The sequence below is a fragment of the Anneissia japonica genome, unplaced genomic scaffold (assembly GCF_011630105.1).
Source record: "Anneissia japonica isolate Jap-2015-1 unplaced genomic scaffold, ASM1163010v1 scaffold288040_len302811_cov187, whole genome shotgun sequence".
Classification (NCBI taxonomy): domain Eukaryota; kingdom Metazoa; phylum Echinodermata; class Crinoidea; order Comatulida; family Comatulidae; genus Anneissia; species Anneissia japonica.
The window spans coordinates 133,365-156,853 of NW_022715091.1; the positions used below are offsets into that span (position 1 = coordinate 133,365).

The following is a 23,489-nucleotide window of genomic DNA, read 5'->3' on the forward strand; positions in this document are numbered from 1 at the left end:
TATGTTGGGGATTAAGATGATGTCCACTATGTTCAGGATTATGGTGATGAGATCTATGCTAAGAACTATACTGATGTTAAATATGTTGAGGATTATAGTAATGTCGACTATGTTTTGAAAATAATGATGAATGTTGAATATCTTGGGAGCTCAAACTATGTTGGGGATTATGTTGGAAATAACAAATAGTATATGTGGAAATTGTTGTGATTGTTTTAGTGATGAGTGTTATTCATTACAACATCACCGCCATGCAATAACAACAATTAATGTATTTCATTTTACATTAATGGATCAGAATTGTTATGACACTACTACTGTAAAACATACATTTAAAAATCTGTTAATTATTAAGGATATTCATTAGTAATGCCTGTAAGTGTTTCTTTGATAAATTAAAAAGAATTGATTATGCAGCAGCAGTTACTTGCTGTTGACAAATTACATAGAGTAATTTGATATAGGGAAATGTAAATTCTTATTTCAAACAGATAAGCAGCTGACTCTTAAGTTAGCGCCACACCCAGTTTAACGAAGTTTACTTTCTTATAAAACTCACTCACCTTCCTCTTCTTGTCACCCCAAATTCTTTCTGAAAAATCAAAGGTTTGGATATTAAGTGAAGGTAAGATCTAATAAGTAAATGTACTTTTCTGCAATGAGAAATGTTCTTAATAATTTAGGGATTAGCAGAAACAAACAGAACGGCAATACTTAAAATCATTAGAGGAAATAGAATTAGTACTGTAATGATGCTAATGTAAGCTAAAGCAAACCTATGCATCCTATCCAAAATTGAGGAAGAGGGATATGGTTTGATTCAACAATTTGTAAATCAACATGAACATTTAGATAAGGCCAAGAAAAAAAAAATTAAATTGCTGGTGACATTTGAAATAAGCGTCAGATGGTTGGAAATGTTCTTTTTCCTATGTTGTTTTTCCTTTACTATAACTAGTTGGTCAATATGGCCTAATTATAGAGTTTACTGGCCAGCATAACTTATCCCTATGCCTATTGGTTGTAAAATGGTAACTACACAGGGCTAAAATCCATGATTTAGGCATCACAATTATTTAGGGAAGTGCTCACAGACAGCAGAGATGGATTCATTGGCCAATGGTCTCACGACCGACGTAAACAAAGGGGACTCAATTAAGGATAAGCCACTTTAGGAAGATCTGGCTTCAATGGGACTATTTTGCTGCACACAATATTCATATTTATTTAGATTTGGGAAGACAAATACTAGTTAAGCAAATATAGGCAAACATTATAAACGGGAGATGAGTTCGATTTTGAGGCATTTTGCTTGCTCATGGGTGATGTGGGAGAACTTGCTGATTTATAGAGGACTGTCGAGAGACTTATGGGAGACTTGTGACCCCTTTTAATCAAAACATAATTTTTCTAAGACCGAGGTATACTGTAGGGTCTACAAGCGATACTACATTAGTAATTTAGTTATCAAGAGTTGGGATAAGCTCTGGTATAATAGTTGCTTACAGATTTAGCTTGCTTGATTGCAACACTTCAATTTGCACAACAGTTGAGCATTTAAATTTGCATTTTTATTTTTGTTTCAAGTGTGCTTTGCATATCTTATATTGTTGCAAATATCATTTTTTCTATCAAATTCATGTGATGGGAGCATCGTTTTGCTATTATAATATGGTATGGTCTGTTGCAGATATGTTTCAGAACATGAATAAATCAATTTTGCAAATGAAGTAAAATGACACTGAATCTGTACTCAATGCATGATCATTATCATATATGTCATTACATATTTATCAAGTATACTGGCCAAAGTGCAATCATGGTGTACACATCTGTGGGGCATTGTTTTGTTGTTATGTTATGTTAATTCTTAAATTATGCAACTCATTAAAATAGTACACGACACCAATAATGAACCAACCAAACAGTCTTCATGAAACAGAAGGTTAAAGTTGAGATTATTTCCAATCAATAAATCAATCAATATATTTATCTATCAATCAATCAAAGAGTTGTAAAAATTGTAGTCATATCCATCAGTATTTTCAAAGAAAATTGACAAATATTCAAAAAAATTGAAAGATTTAATACATTAAAAAATATTCCATAGTACTGTAAATGTTTCTAAATGTGTTTATTCAATAAATGGTGAGAGCATACAAACATTTCAACTAACATGAGCAGATCATTTTAAAATAAGTGCAAATATATTACATAAAACTACATTAATACACAAAAAAATAAATAGGCCACAATAATCACCAACTGCAAACATTCATAAAAGGATTGGGAAAAAAAATTTTTGTACCTCTGACCATACTGTAAAAGTTGCCTCAAAGAAAATGCCACCAACACCAAATGCAATCTGTGCACTATAGAGCCCTTGAACAGTTTATTTTTTGGAATTTTTTACCTCAAAAATTCATCCAGGACATGTGGCCTCCTACTGCCGGTCGCGCAGTTGTGCACTTTTTTCCAGCCATGCATAAAACCAATGCAAAACACTCCACGCATAGAGACCCCGAAATTATGCGCCTAACCTCAATACATATGCATATAATTTGGATTTTTTTCCAGATTTTTACCCAAGAAAACTACGCATGCAGTACTCTGACCAACCATTAAGAGGTTGCTAATAGACACTCGTAGACATTTACGCTACGGTAATCCATCCTCGGGAATAATAACGATTTTATTGTTTTATCACCAAAACATGATGATTATGGTAACCGATCGCTAAGCATCAGATCATTATGTATTACTAAGTAGACGCGCAAATCGTGTCCATGGTCTACGAGTGTTAAAATATCATACAGATCTGTTTGACAGGGAATGGAATACTCTGTAGCCATTTGCACAGAATTTAACACCTACAGTACATTCAAAATACTGATAAACAGTGCAGATACAGCAAGTACACCAAGTTATTTTGCAATGATATAATGATATAATTGTAATAAAAATATGGAGGAAAGTTAACCAATCCACATTTAACCGTTTTTTGAATATTTGCAGACAAATAAGGTGCAAACACAAGTAAAACAGTTATTGTGCAATGAAGTACAATACAGAGAAAAATTTTTCTATTTCTATTTATGAATGAAATTTAGGAGCAAAATAAAATTTATAATAAATAATTGTAACTCGTCACTATGTCTGATCAGCCATAATGATCTATAAAATCATAACTCACAGGCATGGTAATAATATCTATAATTCAAATCATGAGCCAAAACATAATGGACTATGCTAAATGACTAATACATATAGGTGAAATATATCACTTGTGTGATTTATGCTAGCTTTATTAGGTGTGTAAAGGGAACATTAGCTGTTCTATGTGGTGGTGTTAAATGTCTCTCTTGGCCGATTCGGCTCCTTATAAAGCCATTAGCCTTAGGACCAGTTTTGATATTACACTGTATAATATATAGTCAGTAATTCTAGAGTCTAGATACCATTTAACACCAGCATAAAGTGCTATACAGTATTGAGTATAATTGAGTATTGAGTGTAATAATAATATGCTTATGGTCGTTCGCTCCTCCACTCGCCCCATGAAGCTAGCATAAATCGCAGATAAAAGTGAATAAAGTGTTTAAGTTTTGCTGTCTCAAGAGTAATACATGAGTGATACTGAATCATGCATTGCAACTATCTCAACTGAAATAAACTATCGCAAATTATTACAAGCGGAGTGCTCAATGGTAGACCAGAGTGGATATAAATAAATAAAAAGCGAGGTTCAACAGTAGGCAATTTTATCTGAAGGGTGTCACACAACTAAACTAACTAAACTTTTACTTTTCTCAAAATCTTAATTTACTGTCCAATGAACAGCCTTTTGGTTTATAATAAACAATATTATCAAAATTAGTAATTAACATTATAATTCTAAAGAATATGCACAATAAATGGTACTTGTACTAAATCATTTGCTTGTCATCTCAGTACGGATATAATTTACAAATTTTAACAAAATCGAGCCAAATTGTATATTACTGTATTGTGTAAATATATAAACTAGATAGTTTTTTTTTTTAAACTTTAAAGCTAGGACTTAAGTATAGACTTATGTCTTGGCAAAAAAAGCCTCAACTTGGCCAGGAGTCAAGGTCATAGAGGAAACACTTCAAAACCATATGAATGAGTACTAAACAATGAAAGAAGACTTTATTGTTTAAGGATGTTGTAGAAAATATTAAACAAGTTTAGCTATTTATAGGATGTAGTCCATAATAGAATTCGGCGTCTATGTTTTGTAAGTTTTCACTTTTATTAAAGGGCATTTTTGTTTGTCAATCCCCCTATTTGATATCAATGAACTGGGTAAATTTACTTTAGTCTTCAAAGGGTTGTGTGTTTCTACTGGGTATTTATAATACAATGCCTTGAATAATTGCCAATACAGTATTCTGAAACAAGGGCTCACAAATTGGAAGAAGCTACTATGAGTTTAATGAGCTTCCTTTCACACATCATCTTGTATTTTGCTGCACAAACGTTCTGAATTTCTAAAAGAGGTTAATTATTCTGTTTTACTCTCGGAAGTGAGCTTGATACAATATAAAAGAGTACTGAAATATTAGAATAACTTTAAAAAATTTTATATCAATATATGAACTTCTTACTTTGTCTATAAGTTAGAAATTTGTAATTTTGAATGAAAAATTAGAATGAAAAAGATCCTCATAAATTAACAATATGTATTAAAATAATAATCAGCTTTATTCAAAATCCTATTACAGTAGTCAAATCAAATTTGAAATGCAGATATTCATTCTTTTGCAGACCTTTAAATTAAAAAGGTAATCAATCAATTTTGGTAGTAAAATGTAATAAAAATTTAAAAAATATTTTCAATTTAACAATAACAACAGTGTAATGTAGTTAGGTTTATATAGCCCCCTTTATACTGAAATCTCAAAGGGCTTGAGTCTTGGACTCTTGCATGTGGTATCAATAATAAATAATATTTAATAACAATAATAATTAATCCATAAAAAAAACATGACAGTTAGAAATACTGAAGAAGCAACTGACAGTATTGACGAGGTTGAAAGAAATCCTGACCACAGACAAGACCTAGTGGACAGCTAGATTTCCTAAGAAGATATAGGCCGTCGGAAATGGCTTAATTGACCAATCAAATCTTGTTAACGGTAATAAACATGCCACCAAGATGTCTAAACTAAAGATTATTTCAATGTCAGATGGAATATTCATGAGTGATGTGCATAAAAACAGACTGACAAGTTGTTTATATATAAATTTAAGATTTTTTTTATTCTTAAGAAACCACCATAAAATATAAATATAAAATACAAAGAAAATATATTTTAAAAACTTAAATGTATCTATAGAATATCTTTCGAAATTGTATTTTTTCTTTCCTAAATTCTTATTTTTTAGTTGAATAAGATAAGGTTTGAACCGACCCTTAAATCAAAATTGCAGCACTTTCAATTATGGTATTATATCCTATTTATCATAGATAAAATAATCCTTTCTGATGACTTGCGTCTTCCAAATTACATCAAATTATTAATATTATAATTATCCCGCAAAATGTCATAACTAGTACATGTACTTACCCAAATTTCATTACGCAACTCGGAACACGAACATGACGTAAAATCCATAACAAAGTATTAACAGAACACACTGTAATGCTCATAGCAGCCAAAATGGAACGCGCTACCTGTTCTAATCACTAGGAATGGTCATCTATTACTGCTGGTAGCTTCAGTTAAGTTTTACAGTTTCTAGCCACATTGAAATAAGGTTTATAACGTGAACCTGCTATTTAAATCCAGAGAGTGGCTTACCGACACTTTAAGTGCATTACAGATGAGGTAACATGTGCAGTATCACCTCATCACATTAATCGTATGTGAGGCCAACGAGATGTGCATACACATCAGCAGCAAGCCACGCTACTATCTTCTGTCGGTCACTGAAACAACGGTGAATGCCATTAAACGTTAATCACAATTATATCTAACATAAACAAATGACGAAAACTTAACATCAGCATCAAGTGGATATGAAGGTCTTTGTTTTGTCCTTCTAACAACAGAAGTTATTGTAGTAGACAGCTTGGTATAAACTCTACAATTTTGTTGGTACATTCTACTGAATTATCTTTTTTGAAAATCCTTTTCATATCCATAAAACTATTTATATTTTACTGAGGCACTGTCATTTTATTTTTATGAGGCATAAATCTTGATTGTTACTACCATAGGTTCTTCTTAATTTCTATTCCTCTTATGGTTTAATCGCAAGATAGACTTTATGTCTAGGTTGTATGATGTAGGCCAAATCTTGTTGACAATTTGTCTTGGTACAAGTAGAAGCAAGGTTTTCACGTTCACAATTTTTTTGCTGCCCGATACTCTGTGGAATCATCAATTAATGAAAAGAACGCAGACACATGGTCTGCCCTTTTTATCAGGCAAAACCTTTTTTTTTACCTTGTTTTGCGAACTCTACTTTATGAAAGATGTTCAGAGAAGGGGAGGTAAAAAAATAAATCTTGGCAGAAATAAAAGAAAATTTTAGTGAGGAATACAAAAATGGGAGTGCATGATTAATTGAAGCTCTTGCTTGTCATTCCATCACATTCTCAAGAATGTGACAGTGATTATCTGATAAATGATTTACATTTTGTTTATCTGAAGTAAAAAATGTTAGCAAGTGATTTAAATGAGGTGGGTGTACGTAATACAAATAAATAAATTTTTCTCTGAAATTTCCAGTTTGCTTTTAGAGCAGCGGGTGCCAAATAATATACAATTTTTATTTGAAATATTCAGCAGGTGGCATATACTGCGAAATATTGTACAATATACTGTAACTCATGGCAAGTGATAAATTTTTTTTCTCTTTCGCATAAATTAATCGATTAATTTGTCAATTGATTGATTGTTTAGTTTATTCATTTTAAATCACCAATTTAATGGCCAATCCATTGGTATGAAATACAGTTATACTGTACGTTCTTGACCACCAATTATGTAAATATTTCATTCAGTAATATCGACGGTTCCACTATTTGTAGGGGTGTTCATTAGAGAGAAATAAAACATACAGCAAGTATCCTGACTAGACAGGCTTACAGTAGGCCTACAGAGAGTAAATAACAGATGTAAAAGTAAAAGTAGAATATACAGCCTATGTAGACAGAAGATGAAAATTAAAGAATTTGGCATGGTTAAAAAATACTGTGCTATATGTAGAAAATCTGGGAAAGACCTTAAATTTAATATTGAGTCTTATTTAAAAGGAGCATCAAGTTATCAATTTCATTAGAAACAGAAACAACTTATTTTTTGCTGATTTTACTATGAAAATCCTGCAGTAATTGCAATCAATTTAATAGTTCAATGCAAAAAGTAGGAAAGTTATTTCATATCCTGTTTATTGGCGAAGAACATACTTTCTGTTTTCAACTTCAATTGAAAGCTAATTCTTAATTACTAATTAATTATTAAGTAAGCAATTAATTAGTTTAACAGACATTTTCTTAACTATAAAGGAAATTTATATAAAATACAAACTACTAAAGAAACTGGTGCATTACATAAGCAAAGACGAAGTGGATCAAACGTGATGAAAAAATTAAGTAATTTGAAAATAAAAATGATTTTTAACAATGTTCCACCAAACCAGAACACAAAATGTACGAGAACGTATTAACCATTCAATGATGTTAATCTTAAAACAAATCTACACAAATACCATAAACACATTAAACATTATTATAATTATTTAACAATAATAAAATCAACAAAATGTAAAACTTGGTGCAAATTGGTCACAGTGCAACAAACAACTTCACATTGAAAAAGAAACAAATAAATCTATCATGAGGTTCAGTAGCCAACATGGCAACCAACCTCAACACACATGTAAATACTGAAGCTAACAAAATTCATTATTCAGAAATCAATGAAACATCCAAATCGACAATACATACCATTAAATGGAAGCTAGCTGAGGGCTATACAGTAAAAAAGCAAAAGATAATCATTATTAAGTACACTGATCAATTTATTTATTGAAGTTTTCTGCTGAATTACAAACATTTTACTAAAAAAATTGTTAAATTGAATTTAACACCAGCCAATTTATGGGTCTATGCAAATGAAAACAAGAAATGTATCATTTAAATGTCAACTAATGGAAGTGTATGTTAATAACTTACTTAAATATAAAATTATTACAAATACGGATTTAAATTTTTCAATTTGTTAGCTCATGACAAACAATACAGGCTTTACTGTACATCTTTAAGTATTGCATCAGGATTTGAATATTGAAAAGCAAATACATGTTTACATAATACAAGTATGAGTCACTCAAACAATTTTCTTCTTCTAAATTTGGTGACATTAAATGAACTTTATACAAGCAGAAAATCTCTAGTTGAAACATGTTAGTTATGATTTAATTAAATACATATATATTTTTTATTCCATCGTTCAATCATTATTTAATATAAAGACCACCAGCCCAATAAGATATTTCATAATTAAAATTAAGGTCAGCTAAAGTACAGTATAAACAACATAATTATAAACTTATTTAATTTTTGCTGGTCATTATTGTTTATAATAAAAGTAAATTTTCAATCATCAACTCTAAAAGGAACACTTAGAGTGTACTTTACTGTACTACTCTTCAATTAAAAAAAATACCAAAAAACATTTAAATTTTAAAACAGTAAAATTAATATGAAAAAATCAGATGTTAAAAGCAACTAATTATGCCACCTGTTTAACATACTGAAACACACACCTGTTAAATTTGTAAAAAGCACTGCCAGAACACAGGTGTGGGGGAAAGCATTAAGGGTAATTGTGTATGGTAAATGGTATATTTGATCCAAATCCAGACATCGAGACGCTTTGTGGTAACAGTTAATTATGCCATTCTGTTGTTACAGCTTCTTGACTTACTTACACAGTGAGTAATAATTATTAAAAACAATTGCTCACTTCCATTTTCAGACACAAAATAAATAGCTCTTTTAAACCACTTCTTGTAGAAAGTGGTATCTGAGTTCTGGTCTGCAATGTCATATCTAATAAACAATAGAAAGATACAGTACATTTAGCATACCGTACCTAATGTAATGTAAAGTAATTCTACTGGTATTTTTTGACCATAAAAATATTCAAAACTCAAAAATGTAGATTAATACTAATAGAGGTTTAAGAAACTAAAGGCTCTATAAACATGAACTTGAATGTAGTGAAAATATAGTAATTAATGATTATGATTGATTGGTTTGTATTTGTCACTTATCTTTCTTTGCAAATATTTAAATGGACAGACGTAAATAAAATAATTTTTATTTGACAAATTCCCATTTTGATAACACTAATTAATAAATAAAAACCTGTAGTAGCATTCGTAAATCACTTATTAATGCAGTTGTTTGTCACTGGCGTTTTATTCATCATTTTTTCATTGATTTCTATTCCACGCCCCTCCAAAAGTTACTGGTTCCTCTAGTCGCTTGCCGCCACCCCACCTCCCACCCCAAAATCATGGTCAAGTAGTTAAAAATCACCTTATTTTGCAAGTTAGCACTTCTCAACTGATCATTGAGGCCCCCTTCCAATCAGCACCCCCATTTTAAGACTTCTAGATATGCCACTGGAGGGTTTGAAGTCTTAGTGGGAATGTGCATTTTCCTCAGATGTTTATTATAATCTTTGTAGATCTTTCATAGCACATTTACAACTCCTACTGTGATTTGTGAAATAAATCATACAGACACTAACAAAAGCACAGTAGCCATTTTACCATTAAGCATAAATCAAAGTGTAATTTGCATCTGGATTATTAATTGCCATTCGTACAATAATTCAAATTATGAATATCGAAAGTCTTTGATACCATTAATATTCATTAAAAATCATGATATTATAATCAAATTTTAAGATTTTATCCAAACTTGTTATTAGGCAAAACAAGACAAATGTGACATTCTATTAAGTCTAGGCATTCATCATTCTCCAAATTGTAGGCTTCAGTTAAAATTCTGTCGACCTTACAGTAAAGTTTCCAGAATTTGCGAAAAGGGAGGAACTCACACTGGTAAAACATGGTGAAACCCACAACCGAACCCTTAGCCTACAGTACTAAAGATAGGAGGCCTAATTCATTGATGACACTGTCGCTGTCATGTGCAGCGGAGTGTTGACGCCAATATTACAGCCTTCAGCTGTGTGTGTGTGTTGTCAGATCACTGACTGTCCTTCTCAATGCTGAATCATTAAATTGGCCAAATAAAACTGAACTTTTTCAAATTTCTTGAGAGAGTTTGAGGTGAAATTCATAATAAATTCTGGTGACAGATCTTAGATGAGAGCTTGAGTGGGTGTTTGCGTGGGTGATTATGAGAACTATGAAAATTAATTTAAATCAATAATGTAAATTTTTAAGGTATTTAATTATTGTGATGATTCACCTACTTTTCAAATACTTTTGGCAAGGTATTATTAAGTACAGAAAACACTTACTCTTTCTATAAAAATCTATCAAATAATATAATCATTTTTTTTTTTAATGAAACTAAATTAAAAGAATAATTGAAAAATTACTACACTGTACCAACAAATCCAACTTGTAAAAATTAATAAAAAAATAATGTAAAAGCATTTCAAGGAATGTTAAAAAAGATATACTGTAGATTATACCTATAACTTAGACATTATAATGTTTTCATTCTCAAAAATGTTTTAAACATTTAACATAATTTTTTATGAATTTATAAATTATATGAGAACGGAAATTAACATTTTTTTCTCTTTTTCTTTGAGGTTGGTAATCTTTGCCACTGTAGTTGATACTTTCTAAGCTAAGCTCACATTTCAAATACCTCATTTCTTTAGAATGCAAATATCTTCTTTGATCCTACAATCCCATTCAGAGTTCATGCCAGTCCACATCAGTTTCTATTTTCATACATTATGTTTTACAAGCAGACCAAACTGTGTAATGCCATTGGCATGTGGCCAAATTTATTTCTTTTTCAATTTTCTCAGCATAATTAGATTATACTACTATTCTAAAGCTTTAAGCAAATGTACACCAGCCACTGACCACATCCACTGACCACTGCTACTGGCTTCATTCTGATAACATTTATTGTCCGTGCTTGTTCAAGTTTTTGAAAAATAATAGCAAAAATTTACATTATAATTTCACATCTACGTCACAAAATTATAAATGTTTATTACTGTAGAACACTATGGAAATTTAGAATAACAATTTTTTCATGATTTCTTCGTATTGCTTCAATATTTTAGGGTCAAAGGGCATTCTAGTATTCTCTTAAAAAATGTGGTAACATACATCATGAATCAGCACTCTTATATTTTTATGAATAACACATTGCATACATTAAAGTTTAATGGTCAGCAAGGAAACATGTACCTCATCACGGCGAATTAAGGTTGGCGATCTCAGGATGTTTATCACTTAACAAAAAGGATGAATATTGGCGGGTTCAACATTACTTTATTTAAGCTGTTGAAGGAGTCCCCTTTATAGTTTACAGTAATTCAATATAAATGTCAGTCAGCAAAACAATAATTTCAGTAATAAAAACAACTTCTGTACCAATAATTAACTCATTTCCTTTTCTTGAGGGTTCATTTTTAAACTGATGAAAAGACAATAATTAACCGTAATGGTAACCAGGTGGGATTTACATGGTACTACAGGTATAGTAAGAATACCTGATCTATGAAGAGCTGGAATTGACAAGATAATCACTCTTTCATTCATCACTCATCAGCATTGTCTTTTGCAAATTGACCCCAAACTCTTCCATTTAAAGTCTATTAGTAATTGACTGCAGTTATGTCAATTTGCAAAAGTGTAAAATAACTTGTTCAATTTGTACCATATGTAACAAGGTTGCAAGACAATCAGTGGAGAAGAAAAAGAGGGGTGACCAAATAAGAAGGGGAAAGACAACCTAAACGCAAAAACTCCAAACAAGATGCCTGTAGCCAAGAACAGAAACAGCTGATGTAATTTTTGAGACTAAAACTCTAAAACATCAAATCAGGTAGAGGATTCAATACCCTCACTGTGGAAGTCGCTTGTGTCCTTGGGCAAAGCACTTCATCTATGTTTGTCTCTCTCCATCTAAGAGTTTAAGTGGGTAACTAGAGGATCTAATATAACTAAGCACTGATTTTAGCTGCTTATAAGGAAGAGTAGTAGGCACAGAGAGGGAAAAGGGGTAATGAAAGTTACTGGTAATAATTGCGATAGCAAAATTTACTTTAAGTATTGACATCTATTACTTACCAAACTAGGTCCGAGCGATGGCGCTGACTGTCCAAGCATTTGCCGTACCCTCAGCAAGTTTGACGAGTCCCCTAAAATCAAGGCATTTGTCGTACTGTTTTGAAAATTTGCATTTACGTTCACGCCATGACCGAGAGTGGTTCCCATCCCTAGGCTTCCGCGACGGGCACATTTTGTCTCATCCACTGATAATGGACGTCCAAGACGAAGATTCCTGGGAATGGAGTTTGCTAGGCCGGAAGTAAGGTGCTTTGTTTGGGCTTCGACTGCATGTAGCTCATCGTCAAAGTCAGACTACGGAAAAAATGTATTAAAACCAGTTTATGAACAATTTCTACATTGTAGGGAAATTATTTGTTATGTTGAACCAATTAGTTGTTTACCTAGCAACTGTTAATTTTCCGTCCTACTACAGAACTTATGGAACCAGATGAAATTCTTTTAGAATTTATACATTTTGAAATATGAATGGTATCATGAATGAGGTTATAATCACAAAAAAACTTTTAACTACTTTCTAAAGCCACTTTTGTTTTAGAAAAAAAAAGTTAGAAGCAAATTAGGATAATTAAAGGAAGTATCTCATTCAGAATTTGAACATTTCAAATCATCTTCACATGACAAATCAGATAAATTACAATATTAAATTACTGAATAGCTAAACTTATATCAAATTTAATAACTAATCATTTTAGGTTTAGATGAGAGTGTTTTTGCACTTCTTGGCAACATATAATAATACAACAGAAAATGTTCTAATGATATTATGACCAGCAGACAGCGAGAAAATAAATTGAATTTGGAGTTTGGAAACAACACGCAAAACTTCAGGATATGTAGTAGTTGAGTTATATAGACCGTTTTCCTTTGTGCAAATGTTCACAAATTTACTATCATTCCCTAACATTCTGTGTTATGTATTCTGGCATATTAAGGACTGTATGTTACAAAAGTCTACTTGGGACAAGTGTGCATCCTGCCCAAAATAGACTTCTAACATAATCCTTCATATTTTCTTCATTTTTAATCATAAAAACTACACAGTCATGGTTATCACAACAGGTATATAATGTCAGGTTTTTCTTACATTTTCAGTTTATTAAATTTCTCTTTCAAATTTAGTATTATTTTTTTATGATTCAATATATCAAATTTAAAACCTTAAATTTATTTCTTCCTTTATGACTTTCTCCAGATAACTTAAGAGAGTATGTTTCAAGGGAAAAAAAAACTAGCTTAAAAGCCGGCGCTGCGTTCCATTGTTGACACTGACAAGGCCAGAGACTTATCATAATTTAACATATTAGATTTTTGGCAACAGGAAACTGTTAATTGTGGACGTCACACTCAAGATAAAAGTTGAAAAACAATCCATACACCATAATCACAGGATGAACGTCATGTGCACAATGCATATGTGTCGTTCTTTTATTTCCTCACTGAATTTTCCATTCCATTCTTATAGTTACCTGATTTAAGAGGGTATTAAAATCTTAATGTATACCAAGATATCATCAATTCTTTACTGTACGGAGTACAGCGCACAAACTGGTTACAAGATCACAAAGGAAACATGAGAGTTTATACTACCGGTACTATAAGTAATACAAACACTTGTAAAGAAACCTCACAGTTAAAATGCGTATTTATGACTACCGGTAAATAAAACCTCCAAATGGAATTTCCAAAGCTCAACCAGAAAGAAAAATCAGTGTACCTGTAAAATCATCTGTTTATAAAAAATTTAAAAAAAAAACCAGAATTCCAAAATAAGAAAATGTAAAACAAAAATAAACCATGCATTTATATAACATGATACAAACTAAAATATATATTTTTAAAAAGTCATGTTAAATTCATTTGTATAAATACAGATAGTTTTAAAGTAATTATAGTATTATTAAATACATGATAATTTAAAGACTTTTCATTAAAGAGAAAGTGATGACCTCTGCAAAAAAAAAATAACACAGGTGAAAAAGGAAAGAGGAAAAGAGGGGAAGTCAAAATCTGAATTAGGTCACCAGGTAAATGAAATTTCTTTGATGAATAGTGCACAGCTCTCTGACTAGAGTATAACACCAGGTGTAATAGTACTGGCATGGAAATTACAACAGGTGATTATTGTAATTATAAAGTTTAGAAGAAATTTAGAATAATTTCTGTGAAAGTTGATAAAATATGGATAAGAGTACAGTATATATGGTGGTTTAGCTTGGCTTTCAAATACTAGGTCTTACTTATAAATAAATTATTAACAAGACAATTTAGGGGTCGTTCACGTTTAGAGGGGGAGGGGATAGACAAATTTGTAAACCTTTACATGTATATGAAAATGTTGATTCAAAATAATTTAATATTTAAAATAATATTTTGATTACCTATAATGCAATCGTAGATATATGATACACTTTTATGTAACCAAGTACCGTACTTTAGTTGACTTTACAAATTTAATGGAATGGTTTTGCAGACAATTTTTATGTACATTTTCAGAGGGGATGGAGGTGGTACCAAACAAGAGTACTGATGGAACACTTGCGAACATATTGATATTTGTGAACGACCCCTTACAACATGTTAAAGTACTGTAAATTAAATTTTAATTATTGTATGATAGTTTAACATTTTACAGCATCTTATCCTGTATTTTAGTATGTGGCATCCAAAATACATATTACGAACCAAATCAAACAAACATGTTTCCATAATTTTCCTAATGATTTGGTCCAGGATATACCCGACAAAATACCAAAACTGGGATCACTGACATGTTCCTACAGCATGCAAATGTGCATAATACCTGTTGCAGGGCAAGTCCAATATACAGGGGTCAATTAAAAAATCTACCAATGAGGTTGGGGCTGAAACCCACTATGTGCATTTTGCTCAATGTCTTTGGACAAGGTTTTCTCTCTCCGCCCATTAATACAGTATGGCTCCCTGGTACAGTATGTGTGAACTCAATATGCATTATTTACTATTGCAGCAAAATTCTACCCAGGAAGAGCAGCATTTGTTGCATAGTGTTTACAATTATCATAATGTGAAGTGCATGGAGGCATTGTTGGTTGGCATGATGCACTATAAGACTAACAATATATCATTATTGTTTATTATTTAAGAGGCCCTGCTAAACATATTAACTTTGTAAAGTAGATCACCATACTTCTTTAATACTGTATTTATTATATGGTTTTAACAAAATAATAGAAAGTAAGTTGTGTACTGCAACATAAGAAAAGCCCTGGTACCTGTATATTGTAAGGATTGAACCCTGACCCTGGCATTGAAAATACCATAAAGCTATGCTAAAAATGTTACAGAGAACGAACATAATGTCATTACTTTATCATTTTCAAAATAAATTGTAAGATTTTAAGATCATAGGTAAGAATATCCCCACAACAAGATTAAAGTTAAAAATACAGATGTTAATTAAAGTTTACAGTACAGACCTCTCCAACGAAAAAGTCAATCAACGATTCAGTGAATACTTTGAAGCATCCAAGATAGTCCATATCCTTCAGAACACTTGTGAAAAACATATCTCATGAGATCTCATGAATCCAACAATCCACCAAAGAAGAGAAAGAATAATATCTACCATTCACCAGCTAAGGATACACACAAACAAGACAAACTTTTCAAAAGTTCCACACATCATACACTGATGCAGCACAAATACAAACACGACAGCAGACAAGTTCAAGAACTTAAATCACAGCTCAGCATTTGGCAGCTTCAATGAAAACAGGTAGTTGTTTTCACCAGCTGATTATAAAAAGTTGATTCAAAAGAAACTTATTAACTAGTCCCTGTAAACGCAGCAGCTACAATCCAGCATTATTTCATAACAAAGATCACATATTGAGTGTGTGAGTGTTTAGCTGGTAAACCAATCATTAAACTCCACTGATCTCGACATCATTTTTCAAGCACAGTGCTGGACTTTTTTTGGCTGGATGCTAACTGGCTAACAACCGAACTATGACACACAAACTTCTAGCTCAATTTCCACCATACTGATCACATGACCAATTGTAAGGAAGTGAATGCTTCCGTCATTTTTTTTTTCTTAGGACCAGAAGCTGAGGTCAACGATTGACCTCAGCTTATAGACCTTCCTTATCTGTCAATCATAATTAAGATTAATTTTTACTCAAATTATGATATCAATCAAGAATGGCTGTCAAAGTCTGATTCAAAAGTATACACCCATTTTTGAAAGGTTATTCCCTGAAAACAAAATTACTGTATATTTAGAATCTATTTTTCTGGATTTATTCGGTGTAAACACCAAATCTCGGCACTTTAATGACTAACTGTATATAATAATAATAATAATAATAATAATAATAATAATAATAATAATAATAATAATATTTATTATCTCTAGCTTTTGGCCACAGCGGAACTCATCAGGAGATACTGTAATGGTGTTGATGATCTATGTATTAATTGTAACGTGGCGTAACTTCACCTATAGCTTGTCTGAAACCACTGGCAGGAATGTGCTCATTTTCCACACTCTGGGGTTTCTATATGTCACGAACATGATAAGATAAATATAAGTTCAGGGCCAAGTCAGGTCTATCAATCAACACCTCAAATTTACGTACAAGAACTATTCGGCAGAGACACTTACGCAAAATGTTCTATACAAAGAGGTCCTTTAAAAAAATAATGACAGGGTAACTAAAACATCCTGAATGATTGTCTCCTTAGCTTCCCATAACATACTATATGCCTCACCACCTTTTCACACTCATTTAACACCATTCTGGTTTCATAAATGATATAACGTTGATGATAATGATAATGATGATAATGATGATGATGATGATGGTAACAATGATGATATTGATGATGATGTTGATGATGATGGTGACAATGACGATGATTAATGAACATGTGATTATAATAATGTTGATGATTATAAAATAAGTTGATAATCATGATTATTAATTGATATTGATATGATGATTATCAGTGAAAATGACGATGCTTCTGATATAATACAATTCAAATTAATTTGGCTATGTTCAAAACTACATGCTAATGCTATTTCATACATCTATTTTTGATGCCTTAATAAAGAATAAAGATAAGGTATATTGAATTTAATATTAACAATATACAAGATAATGAAGAAAATACAAAATTATTAAATTTCAGTACCATGTTGAAATAACAATATTAGAGTGATTCATAATATAATTAATGACAGTTAAAAAAATAAAATAATCAAGATTTATTATCGAGATTCACATTAATAATAAGTGAGAATACATTCAGAAATCAGTCTTCATCAGTACCATTAGCACTAGTGAAACAAGCTTATCATAACCAGGATCATAACATACGACACAAAAACCAATCCTATCTAGATATATGTGAACAATACATGTAGTACACAAGTAGACAACAGATATTATGATACAAAACCTATTTCTGGTGACTACAAGATGCTTCAAGATGCTAGGGTAATGTATCAGACATAGTGCTTGAGGTATGGGTACTCTGTACATAGAGACACACTGTACAATTAATACATAGACACAGAGGTTCTGCATCTACTGTACTCCAGATGCAGGAATAATATCTCCAGTCATATGAGTATATGTTTTAGATGCATGGAGTAAACAATAAATAACATAAATAATGTAATAAGAAATAATCCCATGAAAGAAAAAATATATATAAAGCAAGATAATTAAACTGAATAACATAATATATGATAAAGGAAAAAAATGATAAAATGATTTGAACAGATAATGAATATTAAACAGATTTTTCAGGGGAGGGGATTGGTTACTTACCACTATCCGTAACTGATGAGGCATTTGAGCCCGAGGACGACGGGCATGCAGAGGCCTCATGATAACTGGATTCATGGCGCCAGTCGAGGATGCCCTTCTGACTGTCAGGCTTGACTACCGGTAAGTAGACAGGAATAAAGAGCACCAAAACATTAAAACCAGGAAGTACATTATGCTTGGTAATAACGCGCCAAGTTAATACTAGCCTACTTTTTCCATACTCTTAATGTAGTCATTGTTATATATAGAAATGGTTCAGAGCTATTCAAATAGACAAATATTTATTATTAGGAATGTGGCACCAGGCATATAGCAAAATACTATTTCTACTATAGTACATTTTCCTCTACATCCTCGCCCTCTAAAAAGAAAAAAAAAATGGAAAATAAATAATTTTTACCAAATCTTAGCAATATCAAATTTAAATTTACTAATACACTATTAGATGTGGCATAAAATTGTACTAAAATATTAATTTTACTGAACATCCCAAAGAAGTGAAAATAAATGTGATTATATTTATCATTTTAAAATTAATAAATTTTGTTTATCAATTCATAGGAGTGTGAAGATTTAAACATAAATTAGTAGAAATTTAGGATCATATTTTTGTTTTACTGGATATCAGGTATTTTAGAAAGCTTTCGAAATAATTCAATCATTGAATTCACAAAAAATATTTTAACAAGGTACTTATTATTATATTGTCCCTCACTTACAGTACAACATACGCCCCCAGGAAAATCAGAGTCGACGGAATAAACTAGAGTTTGTGAACAGTGCCAACTATGGATCAAGACACGGATGATTCAAAATCCCCAGGTTCATGAGAACAGCTGGCATGCCTTCGTCAAATGCAACTCAAAAACCTCAAGGCTCCAACGACACTGTTCTACTGGAGCGTTCAAATCACGAGCCTGGCACAGAATGGTCCAAAACTGATGACGATAAACACCAACTCAAGAGTAGAAACTATAAAATCAATATCAAATTGACACAGACAGGCTTAACTTGTCGTCATGATAGACTATAGCGTTGTAAAAATACCACTTTTTATAAATTGTGGTATACTTCTTAAACCCAACTTGTCAAACAATTGAACATGAATACTGGCAGTAACTAAAAATTCCCTCTTCAAATCAGGTTACCAGATTCAAATATTTCAGTATCGAGTATGTGCATAAATACATTATGTTGAGGTGACGCTTATCGATGCATCACTTTTTCACGCCAAATGAACAAACAAAAATAGCTGAGACTTTTAATGAGGAGCTTGTTTATAACTCAGCGAAGAATGTCAACTTGGACAGATAATCAGAAGGATATTAGTTCCATTAACAAACCACTGGAGAAAAATTAGCATGATTTGTAGATTATTAAGAGCAACTGAAGAGTTCTTCAAACCGAGGTTCACACTACACTACACCAAACCACACCTGAGTGCCAGACTTCAAAGAAAAAATGTGAATTTTAATTTCCAATGCTCTTCTGGGAGATACCAACTCTAAATGTTCACATTATCAAATCTTTCTGTACTATGAACTTTAACTACATGACAAAGCAATAGAGTGCAATGAAGTGTTGTGGGGATCAAAGGGTTAATCTCATATTATTTAGACAGCAAACAATATAATTTAGATAGCAAACACCTTCTACAATTCCTTATGGTGTTACACTACAGTTGAAACTAAATGTGGCTTCTGTTAACTACAAATAATTTGAAAATTTACTAATCTAAATATATTTATCATATGTTTAAATTAAAGATTGTTTATTACTAATATTAGTGACTTTTATCTTTGTATATTAAGTTGCTGACTGGAAAATTATGATGAATGTCATATATTTAGTGTTTTAGATGTTGCATGTTTTGTCATTTGTAAAAATTAGAAAGTGTGAAGTTATTTGTTTCAGCTAATTATATATATATATAAAATGTTTTTCATGTTTGGCACCCAAAAACTCATTTTTTTTTTTACAGCACCTGTACATATTTGATCATCTTTAGGAACTTCAAATACATACTAAGCTTTACAAAAATCTAACTTACCGAAATTTTTTTTTATTTGATCATATATCAATAACATAAAGTATCTCTAATTCCCAGAATTTTTGAAACCTCTCTTAATGATAGCTGAGATTCACCAAACTGACAAGCTGTCCGACATTTAGAAAATAGTAAAAATCACGATCGAATTATCACCTTAACAGGATATCAACAAATCCAAGTCTTGAGTTAAAACAGCTTTTCAAGCAGTGACAAGTTATCAATTCTGATAAAAATATATTTCAGATTTCATCTGAGGATTTCTAGTAAGATGTGTGTGTAATTGGTTAAAGTAGAACGCAAGTCAGACCGATCATTAAACCTGAATACTGTAAACACACCAAAAACCAACTGATAGAAACTAATTTCATTCTTCTTCACTCCTGCTAAAGATGCTACAGTGCATTGCGTCAGATTACACAAGCAAAAAAAAAAACTGCTTTTAATTTGACGAAATCAGTTCAGACTAAAATTGATAATCTGAAGTAAATTAAGATGCTGTTGTGGAAAATAAAAAAAAAAATGCAATTAAAACATTGAATTACAGTATTAAAAAACAAAAAGATCATGTAGTAACCTTTAAGATGAGACATAGATCAAAACAATACATTTCCACAGTTTACAGATATTTAATACACAAACACAATCTTAAATTGATTACCAATCAATTTAAAGATCGTATTACTTAATGCCTTTATTAAAATTGGTGAGTAAAAAGCTTGGACTGAAGTCACCTATATTTTTCATAACTTCCAAAAGAGTTACCAAACATACTTTTTTCTATGATCTACTTCCCAACAAAGACCACTCCCTACTTCCTATTTACCATAAAATAACCTTAAACACTAATTATATTACAATTTATAAACCAAGAACATGATACTGAACTAATGATGCTCTATCCACCATGTAACAACATAGAAAATCTACTACAATGAAGAATTCATTCTAAAATTTGTATTTATGTGGTAATTTAACATTACTACAGATATAGAATACCTACATCAACTTAAAACCTACACAAACTGCCAGAGTATATATGACAAAGCAAACAGCTAATACTTATAATACCAGTCCTATGGTAAACACATTTAACTGTTCATTTTTGAATAAACATTAAGACTCAATGGCAGTCAATGACCAGAGAAGAGCACCATCTACAGTATGTCCTACCTCTCGAAGCTCCATCGGTGTTACGCATCATTAAACCACACCACACGGCGTATTAATTATGCATACTATACTCGCCTTCTTCAAAGAATGAACTAACCGTGAGTTGAGTACACATTAGAGAACCTGAAATTCTCTAGATGGTTGCAAATGTTGACATGCCCATAACTCCCATGACTGTCAAAATGCTTATTGATGGTTATGTGCGCATTGCTGACGAGCACCAAGATGTTAAAACATTTATCATGTTATCAAGTACGCATTAAATCTTAAAGTACACCTATCAATAAAGTGAGTTAATTGTTCAACAAATTCTCACCAGCTTGATATTTGCAGTAGACAATGTTTTATTTACCACACATTCCGCTAATGCAAATATTTTAATATCAATGACCATTAGTGGAAAGGAGGACACTATGACAAAGTATGTACCGCTTTTTTCTAAGGGCCTGTTATGTTAAAAAATTAACATGTTTTCGACATCTCAAGTTATCCAATGCCCACACAAATTGTCTGCATATGCATTTTACATGTGGTATACAAAGTATAATCTGAACTGGACAAGTATGTGTAATCTGTTTGAATTGGATTAAGACATATTTCACCTTTTAAAATAATAAAAGTCGAGAAACTATATTGTGCCTGTTAGAAAAAATATTATTTATCAATGGGCTAAATATATATTAAAACAACTACTGAATTATAATAGTAATTAATAGTAATACATAATAAAAGTATTTGATTAATAGTAATACATAATAAAAGTATTTGAATGAAGATACAGTACCTGCCTCAAAAAATATGTGCACTAATACAGTTAGTACTTTTTTCCACATTAATCTAATAATACAAATAATGAATATTTATGAGTGCAATAATGGATGTCTTTGCTACATTTTGTGTCTGCCCATAAAAATATTTTAGTAAAAATAGACCCCATTTCTTTGGCTTTTTCTTCCTTTTTTCTTTGTGTATTTGTAAATTAAATTGTATTAAAATATACTAAGATTATTGCAATTTTTTAGCAGGATATATTACCCAGATTGCCTCCACTTACAGGGTGAAATCATCAAAAGTGGTAAAAAGCAATTTGTACTACCACTGTAGACCTACATTTTATTAATTTTAAAAGTCTTTGATATATGAATTAGCTAATTTAATAATAATACAGCTGTTCGCTGACAATTCCAGTTCCTAAACAGATATGGAAAAAAATTTTAATATTTTTTCATGTTATGTTTAACAAGCTGATAAAATGTCTAGGTTTGTGCAATGAAAATTTCACTGCCGATGCCAAATAGACCAATGGATCAGTATCTCTAATCTCTGAGCTGTGCTTTGCTTAATGGTGAACTTTAAAAAAAAGTTGAGGGGGCTATTCATGCTAAAGGCTTTGATGTTAACTAACTGCCTCAACAGCCTTGAGTGAAAGAGCCACTGTAGAAAAAAAAACTTTACATAAGTACACAACACACTGATTGCCTATGAAAAGTATTGTAAATCAATTTCATGCCTTAAGTATTAATTACACAGACCAGGAAATATGCAATAGTTATATGATGTGTGTTGATTAACAGTTAAAGACAAGGTGTGACTTCCAAGCAGGAGTGAACTCTATTCTGATATCATTATTTCCACTCAATGATTCACAACATATTTTCCACAACTGGAAACAACACAAGTAAATATTTTCCCCACACAAATTTACTGATATAAATCTATAGATTGCAGTTCATTTATGAAAGGGTAGTCTCTTATACACATCTAGATGTGTATAAGAGACAGCTCCCATGACTGTCAAAATGCTTATTGATGGTTATGTGCGCATTGCTGACGAGCACCAAGATGTTAAAACATTTATCATGTTATCAAGTACGCATTAAATCTTAAAGTACACCTATCAATAAAGTGAGTTAATTGTTCAACAAATTCTCACCAGCTTGATATTTGCAGTTATATTACCCAGATTGCCTCCACTTACAGGGTGAAATCATCAAAAGTGGTAAAAAGCAATTTGTACTACCACTGTAGACCTACATTTTATTAATTTTAAAAGTCTTGATATATGAATTAGCTAATTTAATAATAATACAGCTGTTCGCTGATAATTCTAG

The 23,489-nt window shown here is 31.4% G+C and overlaps 1 protein-coding gene across 1 annotated transcript; it reads right to left on the minus strand.

The window, feature by feature from the left end:
• Nucleotides 1-423: 423 nt before the first annotated feature.
• LOC117109157 lies at nt 424-21,502 on the minus strand. The gene is made up of 6 exons (XM_033251410.1): nt 21,379-21,502; nt 18,159-18,272; nt 12,337-12,630; nt 7,982-8,005; nt 564-592; nt 424-430 (listed from the first exon to the last, which is right to left on the minus strand). The coding sequence occupies exons 1-6, from the start codon at nt 21,391-21,393 to the stop codon at nt 424-426; spliced, it is 483 nt and encodes a 160-aa protein (XP_033107301.1). The 5' UTR covers nt 21,394-21,502.
• Between the last annotated feature and the right edge of the window lie 1,987 nt (nt 21,503-23,489).

Excerpts from the sequence above, each read along its gene's own strand:
- LOC117109157 (XM_033251410.1), bottom strand. Across the intron at positions 12,631-18,158 it reads CTCATCAGTTACGGATAGTG|TCTGACTTTGACGATGAGCT; the intron begins GTAAGTAACCAA and ends TTTTTTCCGTAG. Across the intron at positions 8,006-12,336 it reads CATCGCTCGGACCTAGTTTG|CCCTCAGCTAGCTTCCATTT; the intron begins GTAAGTAATAGA and ends TTTACTGTATAG.